Source organism: Anolis carolinensis, chromosome 5 (genome assembly GCF_035594765.1).
Source record: "Anolis carolinensis isolate JA03-04 chromosome 5, rAnoCar3.1.pri, whole genome shotgun sequence".
Classification (NCBI taxonomy): Eukaryota; Metazoa; Chordata; class Lepidosauria; order Squamata; family Dactyloidae; genus Anolis; species Anolis carolinensis.
The window spans coordinates 166,398,201-166,418,071 of record NC_085845.1 but is presented as its reverse complement, the minus strand read 5'-3'; the positions used below and the strand labels follow the sequence as shown (position 1 = coordinate 166,418,071).

At 39.2% G+C, this 19,871-nt stretch overlaps 1 protein-coding gene across 2 annotated transcripts in view; it reads right to left on the bottom strand.

Annotated features, from left to right (window-relative positions):
* Positions 1-7,234, bottom strand: part of nr1h4 (nuclear receptor subfamily 1 group H member 4) — a 37,184-nt gene extending 29,950 nt beyond the window's left edge. Inside the window, exons 1-3 of one of the 2 annotated variants that reach the window (XM_062982841.1) lie at positions 7,159-7,234; positions 6,840-7,038; positions 75-214 (exon numbers count right to left, since the gene is read on the bottom strand). In XM_062982841.1, coding sequence (XP_062838911.1) covers positions 75-159 — 85 coding nt within the window. In that variant the 5' untranslated portion in view covers positions 160-214; positions 6,840-7,038; positions 7,159-7,234. Of the gene's footprint in view, positions 1-74; positions 215-6,684; positions 6,789-6,839; positions 7,039-7,158 lie in introns of those variants that run through there. The other variant, XM_062982842.1, reaches the window with a different exon arrangement.
* Positions 7,235-19,871: the final 12,637 nt, after the last annotated feature.

Genomic DNA, 19,871 nt, shown 5'->3' with positions numbered 1-19,871 from the left:
GGCAAAATACAAACATTTCTTTCCATGCTATAGATTAAGTTATCATTTGACTACAAGTGTATTTTCTGATTTACCAAATAAAGGAGAAGCTTCAGAAAGAGAAAATCCATCAGTTGAAGGTAGCTGGGAATGGCTTACTAGGCTAATCTCTGATGCCATAATGTCTTTGATAGAATACTGGTTGCAACAAATGAAGCCAAGTGTCAAGGAAAACCTGAAATGACAAGAGAGAAAAAAGATAAAGTTATGAAGCCAGACTACCTCACCCCAAATGATCAGGAAAAATTGAACCACCAAAATATTTTGTATGCGGGTAAGTCAAAAATTATCCACACTTTGGCTGTAGAATTTATTTTAATCAAATTTCAGAAAAGACAAATACATCATTTTGGACAGAATCACCCTGCTTTTCAATACACTTTGCTCATCTGGGCAGGGGACTTTGTGGCAGCTGCTTTTAGTTTGTGTGCTAGAGAAAAATCTGAAGAAACTAAAGGCCTGCTATAGCATTGTGAATCTTTCCTGAAATGAACAGTATCAACAAAATATTCCAACCGCTTTGCAGTTGAGATTAATCTCTATCTCTCACTACTTTTGGGCAGATCTAATTCACAGAATCATAGAGTTGAAAGTTATCCAAAGGGTCATCTAGTCCAGCTTCCGCCAGGGCAGTAATCCAAAGTAAACCATTCCTGAGAAATAGCCATCCAGCCTCTGCACTTTCTAATGAAAGACTATGCCACTTTCCATAACAGCTCTCTGAGCGATCTTCTTGAGCATAATATGGTCAGAAAACAGCTGTGTTTTAAATTACGATGTTATGCATAAGCTGTCAGTTTTTGTAAAATATAACATTTATATTTGGTTCTGTAATGATATTGATGGAGTCTCCGGTGGCTCAGTGTGTTAAAGCGCTGAGCTGCTGAACTTGCAGACCGAAAGGTCCCAGGTTCAAATCCGGGGAGCGGAATGAGCGCACGCTGTTAGCCCCAGCTCCTGCCAACCTAGCAGTTCGAAAACATGCAAATGTGAGCAGATCAATAGGTACCACTCTGATGGGAAGGTAACAGCGCTCCATGCAGTCATGCCGGCCACATGACCTTGGAGGTGTCTATGGACAACGCCACCTCTTCGGCTTAGAAATGGAGATGAGCACCAACCCCCAGAGTTGGACACGACTGGACTTAACGTCAGGGGAAACTTTTACCTAATGATATTGATAGTCAGAAGTAGCTTTTAACTGGAAAAACAGTTCCAGTGAAGCAGGACCAAATGGATTGTAGGAAAAGTTATAATCATATAAAAAAGTAAAGTCCAGTCGTGTTCGACTCTGGGGGTTGGTGCTCATCTCCATTTCTAAGCCGAAGAGCCGGTGTTGTCCATAGACATCTCCAAGGTCATGTGGCCGGCATGACTGCATGGAGCTTCCCACTGGAGCGGTACATATTCATCTCATAGAATCATAGAATAGTAGAGTTGGAAGGGACCTCATGGGCCATCCAGTCCAACCCCCTGCCAAGAAGCAGGAAATTGCATTCATAGCACCCCCGACAGATGGCCATCTGGCCTCTGTTCAAAAGCCTCCAAAGAAGGAGCCTCCACCACAGTCCGGGGGAGAGAGTTCCACTGCCGAACAGCCCTCACTGTGAGGAAGTTCTTCCTAATGTTCAGAAATCTACTCACATTTGCATGTTTCAAACTGCTAGGTTGGCAGGAGCTGGGGCTAACAGCGGGCGCTCATTCCACTTCCAGGATTTGAACCTAGGACCTTTTGAGTTCAGCAACTCAGCGCTTTAACATACTGTGCCACCAGGGGCCTCCTTATAATAATATAAAGGCTTTATATTATTAAGGAACTCAAATACATATCTTCCTTCCTCTTTTGTGCTCCTTATGGAAACAGGAGCCTATTGATAACAGCAAATACTATTGAAATCAATGACTTCCATCAAATTTGCCAGTCACATGGTGTACCTAGAAAGTGCATAGAGAAGTATCCTCTCTAAGAATTTGTTAGGTCCTCCAGTGCATCTCGTTAGTAACTTCAGGTGGAAGCACACCATAGATTCACCTGGAAGACCCAGAAAATTCCTAGAGAGGACATCTTTGGCAGGTGCAGGGAGCATTCCCATGTACTTCATTTATAATTTTACCACTGGATTACTTGCTTCATCTGTTCTTGTAGTTATTGTTTTCGTGCAATGTATTCTGTGTTTTTAATGATCTGTAAAAGTTTGATTGCAAAAGTGTGATTTATAGGTAAAAGCAATAATGAATGTTGAGTCTCTCCACCTTAAAATGCTTCAAAGGCCATGACAGCAATATTCGTCTTAAAGAGGCTTCCTTTTACATGCTAAATGTGCTGTTTAAAGTGGACTATTTCAAAATCAAAACTGATTTTTATTTTAGGTTTTATTATAGACATGTCTATGCTATTCTTCAATAAAAATCTCCAAGATGGTTTTACGGCTTTGATTTGCGTGCATGAGTCATTCTTCACGATTATCCATTTCCCTCCCCTCCCAAAACATAACACAAGACTGACTAATTAAATTGTAGTTGAAGTTATCCATGCACAAATAAAATAAACAATTTATTTTAAAATGTCAAGCATATTTGCAAAATGTCATATTTGCTGCATACCAGTGTGGCTTCTCACAGCTGGAAAACAAAATGAAAATGGTCAGATTAAACTTGAGAAGGAAGATCATCAGCTGTTACATTCATATGGCAGAGCTGCTTGCTGTTCAATGCCCAGTCGATTAGTGTTAGATTTTAGAGCTTATAGGTTTGTCAGACTATCCCTCTTTAGATAATGAAATGTATTGCTTCAATTTGTGCACAATTTTATTAGGAACCGCTGCTGTATCTTAATAGAAACCTGGATTGATATATCGCTCTTTCACACTACACAGTTATCAAAGTATGATTCATAGATTGGTGATACTTCCCTAACTTACAAATTCCACAGAATGGAATCTTGGTAGTTAAAGTGGCCTCATGGGGCTAAAATTGTGCAGCATAGAAAGGATATTGGCATAAAAGTGCCACTGCCAATGCTGAATGCAAATATTTGAGGATTCGGCCCTGTGCATTTGAGTATATGAACTGGAACATGTATGTGATAAATTTAACTTTGTTACAGAATGAATATTATTCTCACAGCCATGACTTGACATATAAGAAGTACATCTAAAGAATATTTATTACAAAATACATTCATCCAAAGTACATCTAATATCCCTGGAAGAGATACGATGCGATGCGTTTATACCAGTAGTTCTCAACCTGTGGGCTGCGAGAACAAAAATCCGATCCGCGAACCTCCCTCTTTATTGATTTATTTTATTATATTAATTTTATTTCTGCTCCTTTCGGCAGAGCTGACCATTGTATTGGATAGACCACATCAGCTCTAGATTATTAAATATGGTTTTCTGTGGGTGAGCAGATAGCAACTAATAGATGGCATATGTTCTATATCAAAAACTAGAGCTGAAGTGGTCTATACAATGCAATTTTCTGAATCAGCACCCCAAATAACCAAACCGAATCTAAAGTTCACCAAAAACTGATTCGTAACCCTTTTGATACTAATGTTGGAGAGCAGTCCCTGATCAAAGTGGTCTCCGGTCAAAGGGAGCCCTGGTCAAAAAAAGGTTGGGAACCACTGTTTTATACCCTGATTTTTAGAGGAAGTGTTCAGCAGTGTTTGATTTTGGGACATGATTGTTGACTGCTGTCAGGAATTCTTATACATTAGATCCCTACTTTAAAGTGGGCAAAAAAAACATGGGTCCAGTTAAAGGTTTCCTATACCTTGGTTCAGTAATTAATCCTAGTGGATTCTATAGTCAAGAAATCAGAAGAAGGCAGCCATGAAAGAAGTAGATAAAATCCTTAAGTATAAAGCAGTGGTTCTCATCCTGTGGTTCCCTAGATGTTTTGGCCTTCAACTCTCAAAAATCCTAACAGCTGGTAAACTGGCTGGGATTTCTGGGAGTTGTAGGCCAAAACACCTGGGGACCCACAGATTGAGAACCACTGGTGTAAAGGCCTATCATGAAATATGAGAGCCATCAAGGCCTTAGTATGTCTGATTTATATGTATGGTTATGACAGCTGGAGAGCGAGGAAAGCTAATAGGAAGAAAACCATCTCATTTGACATGTGATGCCAGAGAAGAGATACAATAGACTGCCAAAAAAGACAATGAATAGGTTTTAGGAAAATTAAGCCTGAACTTTAATTAGAAGCAAAGGTGACTAAACTGAGATTATTTTAGTTTGGACGTGACATGGACAATGTAATACACTAGAAATGATTATAATGCTTACATAAATAGAAAGCAGTAGGAAAACTTGGCGTTTCAATCAAAGAAACCCTAGCCTGGAATTTGCAACACTTGAACAGAGCAAACGGTGATGATGAATTTTTCAAGTTTCCTATTCATAGAATTGCCAAAAATCAAAGTCAGCCAGATGACAAATAACTACATAGCCATATTTTTTCATCGTTTTGAAGCTGTTAGCCTGAATTCTACAAAAATCAATTGAATCAAATAAGGTTTGCTTATGTGTTATTTCGCTGCTCAGCATTTTCCTTCTATTCTGGTGGGGATTAACCAATAGGATTCAGTCCAATATAATGTAAAGCCTAGAGTTGGAATCTCCAAAGCAACCAAATGAACATCAGCAGATTGATTTCATCTGGGACATGACTACATAAAAATGTCTGTAGCTAATGCAGCATTAGGGGGAATTAAACTATTTATTATTTATGTTATTTCTCATTATCCTTATGTGGAACTACTCTAAATTCCTGTCTTCTTTTAAGTACATCCACAGTACACTAATAATAATAATAATAATAATAATAATAATAATAATAATAATAATAATAATAATACAAGCCAGTAAAGGTGGACTGGTCCATGAGGTCACGAAGAGTCGAAAATGACTGAACGAGTGAGACTACGATGAAAGGTGGTATCAGTGGTGATTGTCACACTGAGTGCAGTGCCTACAAACCTTAAAAACAATTGATGCTGACAAAATTACCTTCTGTCAGATCCTCTGTGTTCAACTTTATTTCAAAATAAGATTCCATGAGAAACTAGAGAGTAAAACTGCAGAAATAATTGCATCGTATTAAGACTACTTGCTCAATCTCTTGAGTCTGTCCTTTCACTGAATATCAGCTGCATGTCAGTGTGTAACACAATTGATGAATAAACCCAGTTTTCAGACTGATATGGTTGCAGCTGGAATCATCACTTATCTAGAGACTCAGACATTGGGATACTCAAAAAGATATTTGAGAGGAACTAAAATAGTGTAAATAAATCAAATTCAAACAAAATAAAGGATATATGCAATCCACTTAAAATAAAGGATGTATACAAACCACTTTAAAATGTCTGCAACTAATGCAGCATGGGGAGAATCCTGAATTAAACTATTTATTATTTATGTTATTTCCTATTATTCTTATGTGGAACCATTCCAAATTCCTGTCCAAAAATACCTATATTTTTTCTAAGCAATACATACAATCTATAAAAACTTATAGAATGCCCCTGCCCAAATTCCCTTTCAGTCTAATTCTCATTGGAGCCATTATCAAAACTATTTTATACAGATTAGAACGATTCCGATGAATATGTTTTTTATTTTCAATTTACATAGTCATAAAAAATAGTGAAACAAATCTATATACATATATGCATGCATGAACCAATACAATACTTCCTAATATCTATACACTATTCGTATTTCGTTATACTCGTCCTCCTTTCACCCCTTCCAATTTAGTGACTTCCTGTCCTTTGGGTTGGAAACATTCATATACAATTCCATTCTTCCTTCCTATTGCATTATTTTTCGGTTCTTATGGCCTGATATTTATTATTTATAAATTCCCTACACCAATTCTAGCAGGTTAAATAATGAAGCTTTCTAAAAAACAAGAACAGTATACGCACAGTTCTGGAAGAAGGCAGATCTTCCAACAACAGAAGAATGGATGATTAAAGTCTTTAAAATAGCGGAAATGGACAAATTAGCAATGATGACCATGAATAACCAAAAAAAAAAAAATTCATCGTGGACTGGGAACCATTTCTAAACTTTGTAAAAACAAAAGAAAGAAGGAAACGTTTTTTTAGAAGGATGGAAACTAATTCCAACTTTGCCAGGAAACTAAAACTCAGAATGTTGACACATGTTTTGCTACTTTCTGTCTTTTCTCCAAGGTACGTATTTGCAGAGCACATATTTCAACAAATAGTATGTTTGTGTTACAGTAATATTCCGCTTTTGTACCAGGTATTTTGGTAAGACATCACACAGCTATATGCAATAGATATAAAAAACATATACATACATCAAGAAGTTTGTTAGCATTGTAATGGTAAAAATATTACAAGCTAATTGTAACATTTAATATTTGTGAAATGGAATTTTTAATATACAGTATTAAAATTAATTAGCAAGATTTATTATTTAATTAATACAATCATTATTTAACAGTGTTGTATTTTGACAAGGGGGGATTTATCAGTTAATGCCAATAGATTAAAACTGGTTGAAATCACGAGTCAGATTCTAGATAATAGATAATGCCATGCAAAACCAGTAATAGCATTTTCTACAGCAAAGTACTACTATTCAGTAGGTTACTTACTATGAGACACCAGATATTGCAAACTTTGCATTTGGAACTTTTCTTTTTGTAGCTTTTGATAAAACGAAGCACATAAATTTCCATTCAGGTAAAAACTGATATTAGGAATAAAAAGATTATGTACTTTTTATCCAAAAATATATATAATGGCTTACACTTTGCGTCTTCTTGTTGTCTTGCTGGTAGATACTGGTACTAACTCTATGAATCGCCAACTCTGCACTCAGTTCCAAATCCTAATGACTTTTAAATGGGAACATTTTTGTTTTGCTTTTCTCGCTTTTGCAGAAGCCTTCAGTGTGATAACATGCTGACTTTAGGCTTAATCCTCTTCTTTTTATTGGCTCAGAGCTGCTGTGGAGAAAGATTACTCATTAACAGTTCTTTCTTTGATAAACTGTTTAAACAGACTTGAAATATTGGAACCTTATACATTTTGTTTTAAAAAAAACTTGGGCAGGCAATGCTTCTTACTTGGACATGTTGGAATTCCTACAGGATAACATTTAAAAGCATAATGTCAAGTTCCATCTCTTCATTCTCTTTAATTAGACAATCCAAAACCAGCTGGCATCGGCCTGTATTCAGCTGTTAGCCCTTAAAATAATTGACCCATGGAATCAATGGGCTTTACCTAAGTGTTTTCATGCCTCTGAGCAATTGATACAATGGACCTGTTCTAGTTGAGACTAGCATTTGGAGTTTGGCCACTGCGTATATGAGCAGATCTAGATACAGGACAAGATGCAACATTAAAGCAAAGCAAAAAGGAATACCTATTTAATAGTGCAGCTGTAATTAAGCATTTTGACCTAAACCTTAATTTTTTGAGAACTTAAATAATAATAATAACAATATAATAATAATAATAATAATAATAATAATAATAATAATAATAATAATAATAATAATTTATTTATATACCACTCCATCTCCTTGAGAGGACTCAGGGCGGTTTCCAGCATGTACAAAACAGTCAGTTATCAAAACAACATACAACTGCATGAAAGAACAAACATAACAAAAGCAATATCATAAAATAATTCATCATTATAGTGATAGTGCCAAAAACTAAGATGTATCATAGGACACATAACTACATTGGGTGAAATATTCTGGGGTAGTTTGCTCCGGACTAGCCCCAGATATACCACAGGAGCACACCAAAGCATTTTTGTTGGGCAGTCAGCACATCAGCCCTAGTTCTCTACCCTTCTTGCGGTTGCCACTGTCTCCCTGGTCAAAATCAGTTCTCTGGTAGATGTCACTTCTGATGAGGTCAAAACAGGGTACCCAGCCATGTAACCACTAGAAGTGATGTCACCAGGGAGCTCCCTCTGGTCAGTGACACAGCTTTAGGTCTTTTTAACATGAGGGGACATAGACACAGATCCATCCCAATCCTTCTGGCTATACTAGGGTCATTCTGAGTTTCCTGAAAGCTCTGGAGTAACTTGTGGTTTTCCTAATGTTCAGGCCGAATCCCTTTTTCTGTAATTTGAACCTCTTGCTTCGAGTCCTAGTTTCCAGGGCACCAGAAAACAAGCCTGCTCCGTCTTCCTTATGACACCCTTTTGCATATTTATACATGGCTATCATGTCTCCTCTCAACCTTCTCTTCTGCAAGTTAAATATACTAAGTTTTTTAGGGCACTCCTCATAGGGCATGGTCTCCAGACCTTTAATCATTTTAGTTTCCCTTCTCTGGACACCTTCCAGCTTGTCAATATCTCTTTTAAATTGTGGTGCCCAGAATTGGAGACATTATTCCAAGTGAGGTCTAACCAAAGCAGAATAGAGAGGCAGCATGAGTTCCCTATATCTAGACGCCATACTCCTTTTGATGCAGCCCAAAATCCCATTGTTTTTTTAGCTGCTGCATCACACTATTGGCTCATGTTCAACTTATTGTCCATGAAGACCCTAAGATCTTTTTCACATAGATTGTTGTCGAGACAGGCATCACCTATTTGATATCTTTGTATTTCATTTTTTTCTGCATAAGTATAGTATTTTACATTTGTCCTTGTTGAAATTCATTTTGTTTGTTTTGGCCCAGCTCTCTAATCTATTGAGGTCATTTTGAATTCTGATCCTGGCCTCTGGAGTATTAGCTATCCCTCCTAATTTTGTGTCATCCACAAACTTGATAAGTATGCCCTCTAAACCTTCATCCAAGTCATTAATAAAGATGTCGAACAGTACTCAGCCTAGGACCAAACTCTGCAGCACTCCACTAGTCAGTTCTTTCTAGGATGAAGTTGAACCATTGGTGAGCATCCTTTGGATTCGGTTACTTGACCAATTACAGATCCACTTAATACAGTGGCTATCAACCTGTGGGTCCCCAGATGTTTTGGCCTTCAACTCTCAGAAATCCTAACAGCTGATAAGCTGGCTGGGGTTTCTGGAAGTTGTAGGGCAAAACACCTGGAGATCCACAGGTTGAGAACCACTGACTTAATAGAAGCATTGCTTTGCTCACATTTGACTAGTTTGTTTGCAAGAAGGTCGTGGGGGATCTTGTCGAAGGCATTGTTGAAATCAAGATTTGCTACATCCACAGCATTCCCTGCATCTACCAAGCTTGTAACTAAAAAAAAGAGAGATAAGATTAGTCTGGCATGATTTGTTTTTGAGAAATCCATATTGACTTTTAGTAATCACAGCATTATTTTCTAAGTGATTGCAGACTGCCTCCTTAATGATCTGCTAATGATTTGATGATATAATGCCTCCAGTACTTGTGGTAATGTACTGTATAGCAGGAGTGTCAAACTCATTTCCACCAAGGGCCACATCAGTCTTATGGTTGCCTTCAAAGGGCTCATTGTAATGGTAAGACAATAAATATAACTATGTTGCTCTGGCACTGAAAGCCTCATATAATGATGTGGTGGGCCTGATTTGCTGTATATCAATTATCACCCATACCCACAGCTGTAAAAGTGGTGCAGTGATGTGAGCATTGGACTATGACTTTGGAGAACAGGGTTCAAGTCCCCCTTTGCCATAAACCTCAGACTCAGAGGAATGCAATGGCAAAACTCTTCTGAACAAATCTTGCAAGAAAACCTGTCTTAGGCCATGATAGGTCAGAAATGGCTTGAAGACACATAACAACAAACTTTCCAAACATACTAATAAGTATTTGGAAATTAATTATTTTGACAAGGAAATTTATTTCATGCTTTATACAAACCCCCCAGTTTCCACCATTATATTCTTGTTTCTGAGAAATTGTTGGCTTGCCTCATTCAAAGACTACCCAAGAACTATTACTTCTTAATACAAAGAAGTATTAAGGTTAAATAAATATAACAGTAGTAGGTGGGGCGTATGCATTTCTATGTGGGAGGGAATGAGCCTGGCCAAAGTTATAATTAGTGACTTAGATTCTGTGGAACAGAAAGTGCTTTAAAATAAATTGAAGGCTGTACTGTATATACTTACTTTATCCGTTTAATTATTGACTAAATATTGCTTCATTTCTCCAGTACTTAGGCCTTTAAAGTCAACAGCTAACAATGTGAAATAAATAAAACCTTTGTCACCAACCCACTGTGCTGCATGAGATTTACGTAACTCTCCTAAAAATTAGAAACCTTTGGAACAGTGTGTCAGTAATATGCAATGTACTCCAAAGAAGTCTAATCAAGTCTAATTTAGAGTGCTATCACTAATTCCTGGAATTAAAGAGATATTTTAGCCTTGTCTACAAGAGACCTGTTTCATTTCACACCATGTCAAATGCCTTTGTTCACACAGGGCCTTCCAATAGTTCTTTCCAATTTGGATGGAATTTGCGCTGTTATCTTTGTTTCTTCCTGTTTTGTTTGATTAATTCCAGTATCTTTTCAGACTAAGTATAACTAAATTTAGATATTGTGGTTTTATTTTATTAAGTTTTAAGGCATCTTTTAATGCTATTTTAACAGCTTTTTCAGCATTTTAAATTTGTGTTTTAAGATAAGGAAGGCATTGCCCTCCCCTATGGGAGGCCTCATGCTGGCTCCTCACATGTTGGAGCCCCGAAGCTGGCTCTTAAGCATCTAGGACGCTCATTTGGAGCTGTGTGACAAGGTTGTTACTCTGTGTACAGAGCCTGACTGACTGAAAAGATTCAGCAATTGCAATGGGTAGAGTTCTCTACCACATCTGACTGAATAAGCACAGTGTAGGAGACACAAGACTGTGCAGTACTGTGATCCAAGAGAGAAGGTAAATGTAAAGAATTTCAGTCGCCTCGCTCTACAGTCAGAAGTTGCAATCAGTGGTGGGCTGTGATTAACTTTCCAGAATATACCAATTTGCTACTTAGCGATAGATCCCAGTTGATAAAACCTGTTAATCAAGTTATGTCTCACATTCACAATGCAATTTTCCTAAAGGCCATATAATCATAAAACTGCAATTGCCATCAATTTATTGTGCAGTGATAAAGAAGTGTCAGTACTTTAGATTATTTATCTGATGAAATGCATTCATACCAGTATGTATTATAACACTAGTTGTTAAGCAATTAACATCCTGAGATCGTATATCTTTGTACTCCTCAGGCCACAAGAAAATTCTGAAGATTTCGCTGTCTTTCCCTTTTTATTCTGGAGAGGAAAAACAGACTGATGGAAACTTACTTCTTTCTCTTGATCATTTCAGGAAGATTTTAGATATTTTGGTGGGACATCTCCATTAATATATTGCCCAATTTTGATTATTTATTAGGAGCAGTGGTGGGTTGGATTATTTTAAGTGCGGTTGGGAGAATGACAATAGATAAATCTAAATATGCCACCTGAGAATATGTAAGAGCTAAGCTGAATGTAAAGAAGGCTTGCAAGTACTCTTTTGATTGTGTCTTTGTTAAAAAGAACTTGGTTTCTCCCCTCACTCAAACCTTTACCATATTTTGTGTCTTGCTTCTACAGGCCTCTGATATATTAGTCTTTGTGGAAGTGTTGTCCAGTCTTCTCTGCTTTGATGCTCTTTCCTTACATATGTAATTCTTGCCTTCCTTAAACTCTGTGTTTAGTTTGTGGTGCTGTCTTCTGTTCTACTTCTAATTCGCAGCCTTTCACATTACATTTATTCATGTTCTCATTCCGCTGAACAATTTGGAAATAAAACCTGTTTATTAAAAAAAGGGACATATGACATTTTTTTGAAAGATTTGAAACCTTTTGTTTACTTTTTGCACTAGGAGTAATAATATAATGATTATATTTTATTTGTATTCTGCCCTATCTCCCCAAGGGGACTCGAGTCAGGTTCCAACAAACAAAAAACACAGAGACAAACATTCAATGCCTCACCACAAGTGCAGACATGAATACATTAATAGTCCAACTGATCCCAAAGTAAACCAAAATCAAACAACTGATTATTAAATAAAGCCTAAAAATTGCACAATTACACTATAAAATTAGATCTGACTTTAAAAACATTAAATTATTTCAGACCATAAAAACATGAGCCACAGTTTACCGTGCTCCCAAAGGTTCACTAAGAAATTTAAAATTAAAGTTAGCTATAATTACCGTAATATCCAGCATCACTTGGATGATAAAGTGCACAGGTTGGTTTTAATTGTTTTTTGAAGGAGAGGAGAGAAGGGACCATTTTTATCTCTTTTGGGAGGGCATTCCAGAGGTGGGGGTGATCACAGAGAAGGCCCTCTCTCTCATCCTCACCATCCATACTTGGGACGGGGATGGGACCAAGAGTAGGGCCTCCTAAGCTGACCTAAGGAAGAGATGCGGTTCTTCAAGAAGCCTGGACCCAAACCGTTTAGGGCTTTAAAAGTAATGTCTAGCACTTTGTATCTAGCCCAGAAGCAGACTGACAGCTAGTGGAGCTGCCCCAACATGAAAGTTGTCTGCTTCCTGCATGGAAGTCCAGTTAGCAGTCTGGCTGCCGATCTCTGTACCAATTGAAGTTTCCGAATAATCTTCAAAGGCAGCCCCATGCAGAGAGCATTGCAGTAGTCCAGGTTGGATGTGACCAAGGCATGGACTACTCTGGCCAAGTCTGGTGTTCCAAAGTACAGGTGCAGCTAGCTCGCAAGTTTTAACTATGCAAAGGCGCTCCTCGCCACCACCAACATCTGGGGTTCCAGGGTCACCAATGAGTCCAGGAGCACCCCCATACTGTGAACCTGTGTCTTCAGGGGGAGTGTGACTCCATCCAACACAGGCTGTAAACCTGCACCCTGATTCGCCTTCCGACTGACCAGGATTACTGGGAACCTTCTCTGCCACATTTTCTCAAATGGAGAAAAATAACAGATTTTCAAGGTAGAGTAGAAGGGGCTAAACTTTCTTCCTATTGTCTCGATCCAGTCCACTCCCCACTGCTACCCTGTTTGCCCAAAAATAAAACATCCCCCGAAAATAAGACCTAGTAGAGGTTTTGCTGAATTGCTATATATAAGGCCTCTCCCAAAAGTTCAAGACCTAGCAAAGTTTTTGTCTGGAAGCATGCTCGCCAAACAGAACACCAGAGCATGCAGGATCGATAAATGTGTGTACCAGAGTTTGTTGTACATGGAAATAGTGGTAGTAACAAGAAATTCTTGATGGGATTCAGTTTGCCTGGTCATACTGGTTTGTGATGACAACTACTGTATAGTATATAATAAATATTCTTTTTTTGGTTCAACAATAAATGTGAATGCTTCTTTATAGAAAAACTAGCTGTGCCCTGCCACGCGTTGCTGTGGCCATTTAGAATTCCACTGAATCGCCTCGCTGCTTCCAAGCCTGGGTGCTTTCTATATATGGGCCTCCTTGCTTTGGCTGGTTGAATGGGACGGAGTGGTGTGATGGCTTCCAAATGTGAGGGTTTTTTATGTAGGGGAAATATTGGTTTGAGAGGTTGAAGAGGAGTGAATAGTGTTGGTGCTTTGAAGCCTGGCCGCTTTCTACCTTGTGGAATTGTTGGTTGGGCAGGTCGAATAGCAATGAATAGTCTGAGTGCAGGAAGTATGAATGTTGCAATTAGTTACATTTTGAATGTATTGAATGGTCCTGGAGATTCGAGGCCTGGCTGTTTCCTGGTTGAGGGAATCCTTTGTTGGGAGGTGTTAGCTGGGCCTGATTGTTTCCTGTGTGGAATTCCCGTGTTTGGAATGTCCCTGTCTTTTGAGTGTTGTTTTGTATTTTGTGTCCTGATTTTAGAGATTCTATTGTTCGGTTTTCTTATTAGACCATAGTAATTATTACATATGATATAAAGTAATGTTATGTATTAATTACTGTTCTTACAAATGTAGCACGCAAACATAGCAACATTTAATTCGAAAACATTGACTACTAAATGGCAGACTGGCTTGGATAAGTGAAGCTTGGCTAAGTGAGACTCTACTGTATTGTCTGTTTGGAGGCCAAGTGTGAATGTTGCCATTGGCGAGCTTGTTTAGCACTGAATGGCCTTGCAGCTTCAGTGCCTGGGTGGTTCTTGCCTGTGAAGCTGTTGATGATTATTGTTGTGGTTGTGATTGTTTTTACAGTAGAGTCTCACTTATCCAACATAAACGGGCCTGCAGAATGTTGGATAAGCAAATATGTTGGATAATAAGGAGGGATTAAGGAAAAGCCTATTAAACATTAAATGAGGTTATGATTTTACAAATTAAGCACCAAAACATCATGCAATACAACAAATTTGACAGAAAAAGTAGTTCAATAGGCAGTAATGCTATGTAGTAATTACTGTATTTACACATGTAGCACCAAAATATCACGATATATTTAAAACATTGACTACCAAATTGTGTTGGATAATCCAGAATGTTGGATAAGTGAGACTTTACTGTATTGGAATTGAGGTGTAGAGGAGGAGAAACTGAAAGTAATTGAGGGAGAACTCTTTCTGCTTCCCTTCTGGCCCCCGCCCCTCCGTGGCCTCGGTGTGCCTGTTTGAGGGGGCGACGTGGGCAAGGCCCCTCCCTCGCTCTCTTTCCCTGATGACAATGAGGAGGAGGTCGTCCCGGAGGAGGGTGGCCGGGGAGGAGGCCTGGCCTCCCGGCCCTCTCCTGGCCACATCCCCCGGCCCCAGTCCCGGCCAGGCCTCGCCAGGGGGAGGGCGGCGGTGGGGGGCTCTGTGTAGGCCTTGCTGGTCCCTCCTCCCTGGTGCCATGTTGAGGGCCGCTGGGTGAGGTTTTTCTTGGTCGCGGTGCCTTGGAGCAGGAAGAGGGGAGCGCGCAGGAGCACCTGTTGAGGGGAGGGGTGGGGGTTGTTCTCTCCGTGCCTGGGGTTTGTTGTGGCGGAGGCGCACATGGAGCATTTTTGTTTTTAGGCCCCGTGGTGGTTCCTGTTGTTTATTTTAGTTGTATGAACCCAGAGGCAGGGATGAGGGGTTGTGCTGGCAAATTTTGAGGTTGTGGGATATGTAGTTTTGTTGTTTTGCTCGGTGCCGGGATTCCATTACCATTTTATATATATAGATAAGACATCCCCTGAAAATAAGACCTAGCGCATCTTTAGGAGAAACACGGTAACACGGTAAGCTGAAGAGAAACAAAGAAAATAAAAGAGAAGTATAGAAGAGACTCGAGTCCCATACATAAGAACAGTGGGTCCAGGACCTACCATGATTATCAAAAAAATGGACAATGGTATAATAAAATGGCATTTGTTATATGAAATGGCAAAGCAAGATTTGCTTTTCGGTTTGGGGAATGGGATAGGATAAATATTTTCAAACAGTAGATGATTGTATCCATGATTATAGAATCTGTGGATACAGAGGGCTGGTTGTATTGGTTGGTGACTTTCATGTCAATGAGCAAGAGAATCCATCCTAACATGTACTCTGAATTTTCAAAGAGCTATCTGCCATCTTAATAGGTTCAGCACTGTGGATAGCTCATTAAATTTTAGGTGGATTCACTATCCCATTCACATGGAAGCCTCTATCTACCACTGAGATAATCTCAGTCTGATAGGATGAATACATAATTTCAGTCTGAGTACATGAATACCTTGAGGCCAAAATCCGGTTGGTTTTTATGCCTGTATATAAGTTCATCTCTGGAAGAAGTCTGACATTTTTTATCCAATGTGGAACATTCACATTCAGCTCCCAGTTACAGATGAGGATTTCTTCTTGAATATGCGCTGGGCATGGATGCATTTGCACATTTAGTTGTGGATGCAATTTCACATTTGGTGCCCCAGTTTAGTTACACAATGTAGTCATTCAATGCACGGTTTGCATAGCACAGTTAATTCACAAATCCATAAATGTAGATATTTATTCTTTGTAACCTTGATGGAGGATCTGGTCCAAAATCTGACAATTGTGGCAAAAAAATAGTCCATTAGAGAATTAACACATCTTCATTACAACCAATTAATAAGGAAAAATCAAATAAGTTGTTTCCAAAACATGCATGCATTCAAAAATTATCCAAAGAATTATAACTATGTTTCTAATAATAAAGTTTTAGATTCTGTTTGTATAATCTGGAAGATAAGCAAAAAAAAAATGAAAACACCATATGGTGAATAATATAAACAGTTTCAAGAAGAGGAAACAGAAATGTTGTGATTAATGAAAACCAGAGAAGATTTCCATGGCCAACTTTGGGGCTAGGTTAATAAGAGCAAAGCATTTTAATCGGCTGAAACATGAAAAACTATTAGTTTTTTCTTATTCCCAATTTTAGGAGCAAAAGAAACATCTTTTAAGACTTCTGTTATTTGTCATTAAAACTTCATTAAATGTCAGTAGTATATTGTGATCAGAGAGAGTTAATATACTAAAGTAGTTTGAATATTGGGTATTGACTAAGGACTTCATCACATGATTAGCTGCAGGCGTCCTGGGATGTTTGAAGCACAGCTGCTCGAGAGAGTCCCAGTTTGGAGTAGAAATCCTCCAAACTAGCCCAGAGGCAGCCACACAAATTATCCCCAACCCTCAGTGTGGAGTGGAGTGCAGCCAGTCTGCAAGTACATCAGCCCTGCTGGATCATCACTTTACCATCTGTGTTGTCATCTCCATGGCCAGAGAGCCAAAGAGCCCTGTGACAGCTTCCACCCATCACAAGCTGCCTGTGCTGACATCAGCAGAGCCAACTGTATGATCAGGACTAAAGAGGAATGATTCTTTCCTCTTTCTTCCTGGCTACATGGTCCCCTCTGCTGATGTCAGAACAAGGTGTCTGTGATGACCGGGAGCTCTCAGGGAGCTCCATGGCTGCCTAGCAGGGGCAATTGCCTCAACGAAGACCTGATCTGTCCCCTTATCTCTGTGCTAATGAGTACAAGGAAAGGGGTGACAGCAGGGGTCCATGTGAACAATGGACCAATCTAAATCGAACCTGTTCCTGTACTGTTGGAGCTTCTCAAAAATACTTTCCTCCCCATAGTGGAGAAGGAAGTGCATTTTGACGCTTCCCCTCCAGTTTGGGAGGAATGTGGACAGGGCCTGCCATGCGTTGTCCGATTGTGCTTGGCAGGCCACATCCAAGCCCCAGCTAAAAGTAAAAAAAAAAAATGAGGCTATTTTGCCCTTTGTGAAGAGGTCCTCACTGGAGGGAAGGATACTAGAGGCAAAGATGAAGTATTTTGGCCACATCATGAGAAGACAGGAAAGCTTGGAAAAGATCATGATGCTGGGGAAAATGGAAGGAAAAAGGAAGAGAGGCCGACCAAGGGCGAGATGGATGGACGGTATCATTGAAGGGACTGACTTGACCTTGAAGGAACTGCTGGCGGCAACGGCCGACAGGGAGCTCTGGCGTGGACTGGTCCATAAGGTCACAAAGAGTCGGAAACCACTATGTGATTGAGCAGCAGCAGAAGAGGTTCTAAATAGTTTATCTTGCAATAAGCATGGAAATTGCAGAATATCATGGGAACGGCCAGAAGGAACTGTACAGTGAGTATGAGTTGTTAAGCCTATGTAGACGAGCCCTAGAAATCTAAAAAAACAGGCCTCAAATCCCTATTCAGCCATGGAAACTCTTGGAGTGATTTAGGGCAAGCCATACTCAGTTAAGAGGAAGTCAATAGCAAATCCTCTCTGAACACATCACACCTAGAAAAAGCTCTGATGGGGTCAACATATGTCAGAATTGATTTGAAGGCATACAACAAATATGATCTTGCGAACATTAGGAATTTTGTTGTATTTGACTACTTATATATTCAATGTACAATATGCTGTATCATCTCTGTCTTATTTTTCCTCACAAGGCAGAACACTCAATCCTTTGAAGCAGCTCACTGTAATTTCAAATTGCTCTCTTTTCTCCGGGCTTCAACGCAAAATAGAACAAATCATTTACAACTCTGATTTTTTGTAGATAAACAAATATGTGTATACTCTGTGTTTGTGAGAAAGAGAAAGAGAATATGTGTGAGAGAGGGAGAGAATGAAGGGATTTTGGGTGCACTAAACAAATTCTGCATTTCTAATAAATGACAGAAAGTTGAAATTATCTTTTCATTAATCTAAAAATTTGCTTTGCTGATTTTAGCTGGACTGGGTTATTCTGGTGGCACCTTGATCAACTGGCAGCTGGCAATTTCTGAAAGCTCATTTAATGGCTAACCACCCTTGTTATATGAATGAGAATTTTGTATATCACATCAAACTTCACTGTCACACATTTCTATCATATGATGATAATATACTGTATGCTTTATTATCAGTAATCCAGGAGTTTCCCCATTTCATCTCATTTAATTGCTAGTTATTTCCAAAGTGCAGAAATATTCACTGGATATAAGCTAGGATCAGATGCATCAGTCTTAAAAAGATGGATAGAAGTCTTATTTACTAAAGCTACTTCTGTCTATTAAATCTATGTATTAAAGCTGCAGACTAATTTCTTATTTTTCAGAAAGGAACACATGGCGAGCCATGATGTACCCCATTAATTTCATAGGGATTTCTTAAGCATGGGATATTCAGAAGTGGTTTTGTGAGTTTCTTCCTCTGAACTACAGCTTACAATGCCTGGTATTTTTGGTGGGCTCCAATCTTGATTTAAGACTTTTAAACTCCTATTATTTTAGTAGGCATTAGGATCCTTTCCTTCACATGTGGATGTGCTATAGTCTCAGTAATTCTTAGATTACTAGATATTCTAAAATGCATGCAGTGCTCATAACAGTCCCCATAGCTATGCCCACAAGGAGTATACAAAGCTGCAAACAGGGTTCATCGACATGGGCATTACAATCTAGACTCTCCCTGAGTTGGCTCCTGGCTGTCTTCATGATGCTCCTCCACTTCCAGTGAGTATTTCAAGTTAAACCAGGTCAATCTGACTTTGTTCCACTTCAGTAAAAATCAAAGGGTGCTCTAGAAATTGCTTTAAACTTAGATGTATCCTGTGGCTTAGTGGCAAGGTAGACAGTTGAACTGGGTCTGATTTGGACCAGTCCGCTGTCCATGAGGCACCATCACCATCTCAATGCCCATCAGCACAGGAAAAAGAGAATAGATTGTGCCCATGTTTGCTGCCGTTGCCACTCCCAGCCCCAGAACTCTGTGTGAACTCCTGACCATCATGGCTGCTCCATGCTAACATCAGCAGAGGCACCTGTGAGACCAAGAAGAAAGTGAGATCAGTTCCTTCTTTCTTCCTGGTTGCACATGCACCCTACTGATGCTTGCACAAAGAGCCTGCAACAGCCAGGATCTCACTCGGAGCTCTGTGGTGGACTGGGAAGGGTAACAGTGATATGGAAGTTGATGTGACAGTCTAGCAGGAGTGATGCACTCTTGGCCTAGACTCCAAACCATCAACACAGCAAGTTTGATAGAGTGTGTGTGGCCAGCATTGGATTTCTGCTCCAGATTGATCTCAGGTTTACAGATCAGTGTAGACACAGCCTAAGGCTCCTTCCACACAGCCATAGAATATCAAGGCTGATAATCCACAATATCTGCTTTGAACTGGATTATCTGAGTACACACTGCCATATAATCCAGTTCAATATGGATTTTATGCAGCTGCATGGAAGAGGCCTAAGATTCAACAAGAGCAGCTCTTTATAAAGCTAATTTCTAATTTTATCTATTCAAGTCCCACTATAGCTAAGCTTAGAGAGCAACACAGATGGTAAATGATGCCATTGCCCCAGCTAATTGGCAAGCCTGGTGCTCCAGTTCTGTGAATCAAAGTTAACTGCACTTTTGGTTAGCAGATTGACTGAGCTTTCCAAATTATA